This window comes from Strongylocentrotus purpuratus, unplaced genomic scaffold (assembly GCF_000002235.5).
Source record: "Strongylocentrotus purpuratus isolate Spur 01 unplaced genomic scaffold, Spur_5.0 spur5_scaffold_20, whole genome shotgun sequence".
Lineage (NCBI taxonomy): Eukaryota > Metazoa > Echinodermata > Echinoidea > Camarodonta > Strongylocentrotidae > Strongylocentrotus > Strongylocentrotus purpuratus.
In genome coordinates this window covers 32,849,631-32,858,535 of record NW_022145606.1, presented here as the reverse complement: position 1 = coordinate 32,858,535, position 8,905 = coordinate 32,849,631, and the positions used below count along the sequence as shown (strand labels likewise).

The 8,905-nt window shown below is 37.9% G+C and overlaps 1 protein-coding gene across 1 annotated transcript; it reads left to right on the top strand.

Moving 5' to 3' along the window:
* The first annotated feature begins 385 nt into the window (after positions 1 to 385).
* On the top strand, positions 386 to 8,318 carry LOC115927112. Its single transcript, XM_030992586.1, has 5 exons — positions 386 to 611; positions 1,859 to 2,102; positions 4,107 to 4,275; positions 7,131 to 7,213; positions 8,196 to 8,318. The coding sequence occupies exons 1-5, from the start codon at positions 519 to 521 to the stop codon at positions 8,234 to 8,236; spliced, it is 630 nt and encodes a 209-aa protein (XP_030848446.1). The 5' UTR covers positions 386 to 518; the 3' UTR covers positions 8,237 to 8,318.
* The last annotated feature ends 587 nt before the right edge of the window (positions 8,319 to 8,905 follow it).

Here is an 8,905-nt window from a genome sequence, read left to right as displayed (position 1 = left end):
AGAAGAAGAAAAAGATAAAGAAGACGGTGAAGAAGAAGAAGAAGAAGATAAAGAAGATGATGTAAAGGAAGAAGAAGATAGCATATGAAGTGCTAAGAGACCTATCCGTGTTAAACAAATCATTAGGGATGGAGCTGAGGACATTTTGTAAAACATAGTATTACTTTGTGGAACTACAAAAAGGCTGGATGCCAACCAAATATCTTCTTTTGTTATTATTTGCACCAAATGAATACGTCAGAATGAATTAATATATTAATAGCCGTTTTCAGAGGGATCATTTGATTGGCTAACCATAAACATGAATAATCATATCTTCGCTTTGCCACGCCCACTTTAGAATACCAGCACTTGCTCAAAATTGACTAACGCTTTGACTTTAAAGAGGTGGTTCAGTCTATCTGAATCTGTGCGGGAGGGAACCTGCACATCTATTTCTTAACAAGGTTTTTGCTTTGAAGACAAGGACGCAGATAACAACATTAGGAGACAGCTTTTGCAAGACGATCTGATCCAAGATGGCGTTCAAAATTCTGGCCTTCGCAATGTTGGCTACAATCAGCTTCCCGGCTTCAATAAGAGGATACAATCTAGCTGATTTGATGTGCTCGGTGAGAAATCAATCGGAATAATTTGGTTCTTACCTCTTTTCATTCAAGAAACGGTTATAGCAATATGGTTTATTCTTGATAGATTATGTTTATACTTTCTTGAAACCATAATTCTTATGACTCTTTGGATCGGTCGAAAATGTTTTGAGAAGATTTAACTCTATCTATAAATATTAAACCATATTGTCAAAATCATTTCATGCAAATAGGTGAGAATTTTTTGTCCAACTTGGGCAACAGTAATTTATCTACATTATATATATATAATTTGTGTTGCTGTTAAGCGCTACGTTAGGTGTAGCTAAAGCCAGTGTAACTAATATCCAATAATAATAAATATAATACATAAGTGCATGTTCTGTAATATTAACATGGCTTCACAATCATAATAGCGACTTAATCAATATTTTCCTATTGACATTACTGTTGAACTAGGTTAATGATGTTTATTTTGCAAACGAGTATTATTTATTTTTAACTGTTCTGTATAAACGTTATGCTTTATTATGTAAATATGTTCATGTTTATTCAGGGCCCCATGGAAGACCGCTACTTGTTGGTGAATGGGCTACCCTGTCAAAAGATTAGAAATAAATAAATAAATAAATGAATAAAAATTTGTAAGGCGACAAATCAACGTTCAAGGCGCAACGTGTGCATAGGATGCCATCTATAGAAGCGCATAGAGACTTTATATCATATACGCGCTATGCAAGAGCGAATTATTTGTGTTACTATTGTTGTTGCTCTTACGATTGTTATTGTTATTATTATTATCATTATTATTACTATCATACTCTAGTATTCATCATCGCCGTCACCATCATTATCGATATCATCAGTATTTATATCAGTATTAGTATTATCATTATTCCATCAGTTGATATCGTGATTATTAATATCATCAATAATTTAACATTTTCATGATGATTATTGTTATGTGGTGGTGGGTATTTTACCTGACTGCTAAGAAAGCATAAATGCTTGTAAGTAAGCAACCAGACGGCCGACGGCTTTAGGTCCTCTCCGAGGGACCTGGTAATGAGGATTAATGCCTTACCAAAGGGCACTATAGCGCATCGACTTGGTTTCGAACCCGGGTCACCGGATCACGAGACCACTGCTCTACCGACTGAGCTATCGCGCCTCCTAAATTATCATTATAATCATATCGTTAAAATCGTTATATTTCATTATTGTTACTGATACCCTCTCCCCACCCTTTTTTGTTTAAATTCCTCATCAAGGAATGTGATTGCAGCCCCCCGCAAATCAGGCCTATTCTCTTTGAGAACGGTGTTGCGGTGGACACCCAACCGATAGAAACGTCTGTGCTCATCCCAGTCTACCAGACCGTTGGCTCCTATCAATCAGTCTGCTACTGTCTGTGCGGGAAAAAGCTGGGAGAACCGTGCAACGATCGCTACGACTGTCAGGAAGGCTTGTTTTGTACGGACCGTTTTCACAAGGACGCGCAAGGCAAATGCCGAGGTAAGTTTGGCGATATAAGACATTAAGCCTCGGTCACAAATACCATTACGAACTGCTACGAATGCCGTACGACCGATTTTCAGACCATTTCGGATCTTCTTAAGAAGGCCGTACGAAACCTGCGTTCGTAGACCGTCCGTAAGGCAAAGCAACCCGATAAAACATACACAAATTCATAAGATGTTCTTACGAATGACTTGAGAATGCCGTCAGTTACACGTACGACCATCTTGCGAGAACAAAAACTCGAAAGATGACCGTTGGTCTGACGTAAGAAGAACTCGAGGCATTCTTACGAGAGAAAAAAAAGACAATAATCGGCGTTCATACGAACTCCGTAAGAAGGACGTAAAAAGGTATGCCCCATTTACGAATCTCTACGAACTCTGGAATTCGTACAAACGCATCGTTCGTACGAACATTTGTGACCGTAGCTTAAAGACCGTCAATACTACTGGGCCAGAAGGGATTAGACCACACAGCGAGGTCACTGACAGGTGGCTATCTCATTAACTCAGCTCTCAACTAACATAAGAAAAAGAGGATCATGGGGATCAACAGGCACCGATTGGGGAACTTTTCTATATAGAGGGAGCAAGTAGCTACACGTAGAACAGTGGGGCTTTAAATAATTTTGTAGTCAGAAAAGAATTGCCCCTACATCCGGATAAAATTCGACTTCCAAATCAATCCTTCGTGACTTGACACATTGCAAAATGAATCAGTTGACTAATCAAAAAAATTATCAATTTGAAAAAATGAATAAAACAAATTCAAATCTATTATTGAAATAGACTCCACAAATAAATAAATATATATATATATATATATATATATATATATATATATATATATATACATATATATATATATATATATATCGTAATGAGTTATTAAGTAATCATTACAAATGTATTTATTATGCAGAAATCAATATACTATTTCAAAATGAGAAGCGTATAGAAAGTACTTATTGAAGACTCTTTAAATATGCAAACAATCAATATACAATTTCAAAAAAGAAGCAAATATCTTGCTGAAGATTAATTAGTACTTACTTGTAATTACAAACGAATAATCAAAACGAGTTATTGAAAAGTCAAATTCAAGTTCATCGTTGAAACTAACAGATTTGTATCAAATATTTGTAAAAATAGTAGCGTGAAAAGTGTAGAAGGTTGACATCCTGCAAAACTTTAACAAATAAATTATGATTATGTTTTATTTGAAATGTGTATATATAATTATTTAAGTTATTACTATTCATTTTCTCATTTTCGTCTTGTTAAAACAAAATATTGATGTACAAATTGTACATAAAATATGTTTTTATGAAGTTTACTAACATTTACAAAATGTAATTAATAATTCCTTACATGTATGATGGTGATGATACACAAAACATTTAAATTGTATAGGCCATTATATTCATCAATAAGTCAATCCCGTTTCTAAATTCATTTAAAATGAAGCATAAATTATATTTATTATCTTCTTATCAACAATTTATCATTATTTTTTCAGTTGTTTTAATACCCCCAACGCCTTTGTTTTCATTTATTGTTTTTTTTCTCCGCCGAAAATGTAATCTTATAACTTGATCATTCTTGAGACCATCAACCTGTCAAGTCTCAGTTGGCTTTTTAAAATGATGGCCCTTTTATTCTTCTTATTTTATGTGAATTGATTTAATTTACGTTGTATTTAACATTGAGATGCTTTGTATATAGTTTAAAGCCCATCTGCACTAGTTTGGCCAGGGGGATTAGACCTCCCTGCAAGGTCACTGACAGGTGGTTATCTCATCAAATCAGCTCTCTATAAGAAAAAGAGGATCACGGGGGACCACCAAGCACTGATTAAGCATTGTGGCTACATTATAGAGAGGGCGCAAGTAGCTATATAGTGCAGTGGGGATTTAATGTTTTGCATGTGTTTTTTTTTTAATAAACTGAAGAATGATTAAAGAATTGTAAGAAAAAAACTTTCCTTTTTCTCTAAAAGGAAAATGCGGTAAGGATCCCTATTTCAAGGAATGCAAGCTGTACGAACGCTGCGTGCTGACTCGGGACGGTTCCCCGAGCTGTGAGAGAATGGTGAAGCATTGTAAAGAAAATCTCTACTTTCCCGTCTGTGCAACCAACGGGGAACGCAACGTGACGTTTACCAACAGGTATGTTTGTTCACCATTCTCTCTCTCTCTCTCTCTCTCTCTCTCTCTCTCTCTCTCTCTCTCTCTCTCTCTCTCTCTCTCTCTCTCTCTCTCTCTCTCTCTCCCTCCCCCTGTTCGTACTAACTTTTATCAGAGTTAAGATGTACAAAAAGAGAAAAATTCTATACGCGCAAAAGATGTAGAGTGGTTTCCTGATAATACTACGTGCAAGGCAAGATTGATCCTTTGTAATAGCGCCAACAGGCGACAATAATAATTCTTATTCATGATGCATTTCTGAATTTTTAAAGTCCGATACAATATATGTCTGCCGTCTGAGAAGCAAAGAACAATGAATGCAAAATAAAATAACTAGTGTTTAAAAGTTGGGGATTAGCGAAGTGTCAAGACTGACTGATAAATTTAGGGTAGGATTTTAATTAGTACTATAAGTATGGTGGCCCTGAAGGGACATCGCGAATAGACTAAATCGTGAAAAATATGCGATAAAATTCACGATATCGTCAATTTTATTGCATATTTTTCACGAAGAAATTCACGAAATTGACGATATCGTGAACTTTATCGTGAACTTTTCACGATGAAATTGACGATATCGTGAATTTTATCGTGAAAAGTTCACGATATAAAGTTCACGATATCGTCAATTTTATCGTGTACTCTATCGTGTACTCTATCGTGTACTCTCCTGACGGGCGCTTCGTAAACAAAACCAGCCCTAGCTGGGGGAGACAGAGAGAAGGAAAAAAGGGAAAGGGAAAGAGAAGATAAAAGGAAAGAAAGAATAATAAGAAGAAAAGAGGGAAACGGGGGGGGGCGAAGGGCTCTTGCCTCCTCCTCACTCCCCCCCGCCAAAAAATAAATAAGAGAGAGAAGGGAAAGGGAAAGGGAAAGGGAAAGAGAAGATAAAAGGAAAGAAAGAAGAGGAATAAGAAGGAAAGAGGGAAACGGGGGAAGTGCGAAGGGCTCTTGCCTCCTCCCTCCCCACCCCCCGCCAAAAAAATAAATAAGAGATAGAGAGAGAAGGGAAAGGGAAAGGGAAAGAGAAGATAAAAGGAAAGAAAGAAGAGGAAGAAGAAGAAGAAAAGAGGGAAACGGGGGCGAAGGGCTCTTGCATCCCCCCGCCCAAAAAATAAATAAGAGAGAGAGAGAGAGAAGGGAAAGGGAAAGAGAATAAAAAAGGAAAGGAAGAAGAATAAGAAGAAAAGAGGGGCTCTTGCCTCCTCCCCCCTCCCGCGCCAACAAATAAATAGGAGAGAGAGAGAGAGAGATAGAGAGAAGGGAAAGGGAAAGGGAAAGAAAATATAAAAGGAAAGAAAGAAGAAGAAGACGGAAAGAGGGAAACGGGGGAAGGGCGTAAGGCTCTTACCTCCCCCTCCCCCCTCCCGCCATAAAGGGAAAGAGAAGGGAGAGGGAAAGAAAATATAAAAGGAAAGAAAGAAGAGGAAAAAGAATAAGAAAAGAGGGAAACAGGGGCGAAGGGCTCTTGCCTCCTTTATTTTCTTTTTTTTTCCTTTCTTTCCTATTCTCCCTCTTTTTCGTTTTTCTCTTTCTTTCTTCTCTTTTCCTTTCCTTCTCTCTCTCTCTCTTATTTATTTTTTGGCGGGGGGCGGGGGGACGAGGCAAAAGCCCTTTGCCCCCGTTTCCCTCTTTTCTTCTTCTTCCTCTTCTTCCTTTCCTTTTATCTTCTCATTCCCTTTCCCTTTCCCTTCTCTCTCTCCCTCTGATTTATTTTTTGGCTGGGGGGGGGGGGAGGGGGGGCAAGAGTCCTTCGCCCTTCCCCCGTTTTCCTCTTTTCTTCTTCTTCCTCTTCTTTCTTTCCTTTTATCTTCTCATTCCCTTTCCCTTTCCCTTCTCTCTCTCTCTCTCTGATTTATTTTTTGGCGGGGAGGGGGGGGGAGTGAGGAGGAGGCAAGAGCCCTTCGCCCCCCCCCCCCGTTTCCCTCTTTTCTTCTTATTATTCTTTCTTTCCTTTTATCTTCTCTTTCCCTTTCCCTTTTTTCCTTCTCTCTGTCTCCCCCAGCTAGGGCTGGTTTTGTTTACGAAGCGCCCGTCAGGAGAGTACACGATAGAGTACACGATAGAGTACACGATAAAATTGACGATATCGTGAACTTTATATCGTGAACTTTTCACGATAAAATTCACGATATCGTCAATTTCATCGTGAAAAGTTCACGATAAAGTTCACGATATCGTCAATTTCGTGAATTTCTTCGTGAAAAATATGCGATAAAATTGACGATATCGTGAATTTTATCGCATATTTTTCACGATTTAGTCTATTCGCGATGTCCCTTCAGGGCCACCATATATAAGTGTACCTATAATTATCATTAGAGCAGTGGTCTCGTACCAGAAAGGTCCCGGGTTCGAAACCAACTCAATGCTATCAGGCGTTAATCCTAAATAACAAGTCCCTCAGATATGCATTTAAGCCGTCGTCCCCTGGATGTTAACTTACAAGCATAAACATGCTTTCTTAGAAGTCAAGTTCAAAACAAATATTTCAAACAAAATTAGTACTCAATAGCTGGATATGAAGCTTTTGGGTGGAAAGACTCTTACAGACTGGTTCTCTCAGACTATGATAAAACTTTAGCCTCGAGTTTTTAAAAAAAGTCACTAACGAACATACAAGGCATTTTTAAAAAAAATGTTGTAGTGCCCTTTGCGACCGACCCCAACATTTTGAAATCTACCGTCGGCTTTTTAATTTTAAACTGAAAAATATCAGCCCAAAGGGAGAGAGTAAGAAGAAGAAAAAAAAAAAAAAGATTTCCGACCGACCGACCCATGTTTTGGGAACATCTTTTTTTAGGCCTAATAGTTAGTAATTACTATTTAATTTGTAGGTGTTTCATGGAGCTTCATAACATCGAACTTCGAGACACAGACGTGACCGAATACAGGCATCAAACAAAAGGAGCTTGTCCAGGTATGTATGATCACATTGATAACCTAAACCCGTTGTACACGTACGATGCGTCATTATTGTGTCTGACGTAGAAGTGCGCCAATGAATGATGCGCTCTGTGACGCGACACCATTTAGTGATATCTTAACCCAACAAATAATGATATGTGCAAAATGAATAGTGCAAACGTTGCTGTGAATTATTGGCGCATGCAGTGCAACGATTACCTTTGTCGAACATTATTAGCATTGTTAGGCCCTTGCACGCGAAGCGTTATTTGACTAACGTTGCACTGCGTCATTGACTGATCCGGTCTTGGACGTGACATGTTTGAGTGGTATATCGTGCAAGAAAAAAGGGATGCAAAGTAAACTGTGCAAAGGATCGGGCGCATGCACTGATTGCCTTTATGCGCTTCATTAGCATAGCTTGGCCCATTGCGTCATTTTCCTGACGTAGGACTGTGCGTCAGTGACTGGTCAAGTTTTCGACCATTCTGAAAGTGACATCGTACAGGAATTGAATGCAAAATAAACAGTGCAAACATTGTTTTTAATCGATGAGTATAGGTATTACGAGCTTGTAGCTTGTGATGTTTTGAATGATAAAAATGAAAACTATTTCACCTAATCTTCCTGGAACAATCTCAAAAATATCATGTATATATAGGATGATTTTAAATATAGGGTATGGTGGTTGGCTCCACGTCAGCTCGTTTATGTCATTTATCGACGATGGGGGCGTTCAAAAGCATACATTTATAGGGCACGTTTACACTATGGTATTCTTCCAATCCGACGTAAATCAAAATAGTGTCAACGCCCCGGTTACGGACCTCGCAATGTATTTGTTACATGCAAACAATGAGAAAGCCCATTGATATCCATTTTGTATTGGATAATAGAAACATTAAAACATCTATTTTGTATATGTAGAACTACCTTATTTATTTATTTGTTTGTTTATTTGTTAGTTTGTTTGTTTATTTGTTTGACATCTACAGGAGATGCTGGGAGATTCATCATGGGAGCCCCGGCTACTTAAACGGTGAACGTTCGGCATGATCTAGGAAACAGGGACTTTTAGATTCGCACAAAGACAATGGGGATTGCTACGGTCGACGTCCTTTTAATGCACTGCCTTGAATGGACGTCACACGTATCAGTCCACGCAAATCTAAAAGTCCCTAATAATGTCTGCTCATCGACGAAGCAGCTATTCTTCATAAATTTTCCCCACTTTTCTATAGCGCTAAAATTGTCCTCTCGTCACAAAAACAATACAGCTCAAAACGTACCAGTTTTTTGTTTGTTTTAAGATTACTAGCCTCGGTGGTATTCTGAATATTATGTTATCCTTTTCTTTTAGTATACATAATCTACCATAACAAATCTGAATTCATGACCAAGTGATTTGGCGTGAGTTCATCTATTGAGGGCGCACTTCACGATTTGGGTCACCGTTACATCAACAAAATAACAATTAAAAGTGAAGAAGATAAAAAAAAGCTCCTTATTAAATGAAGGGTTCGGGATGTTATCCAAATTCCATACGTATTCTGTTCTCGTTCTTTTCCCTTGCCCTTTTTTCCTTTTCTCACGTTTCTCTTTATTTTTCCTTATTCTGTAGTTGTAATGATTTTCAGTTTGTGTTATGGCAATTCTATCTTATCACTCAAATATAAAAAATATGATGATTTTCAGAATACCACCC

Bases quoted from the DNA above. Each gene is read 5' to 3' on its own strand.
- LOC115927112 (XM_030992586.1), top strand. From the start codon at position 519: ATGGCGTTCAAAATTCTGGCCTTCGCAATGTTGGCTACAATCAGCTTC. The intron at 4,276-7,130 runs GTATGTTTGTTC...TTTAATTTGTAG, and splicing joins AACGTGACGTTTACCAACAG to GTGTTTCATGGAGCTTCATA. The intron at 7,214-8,195 runs GTATGTATGATC...TGACATCTACAG, and splicing joins AACAAAAGGAGCTTGTCCAG to GAGATGCTGGGAGATTCATC.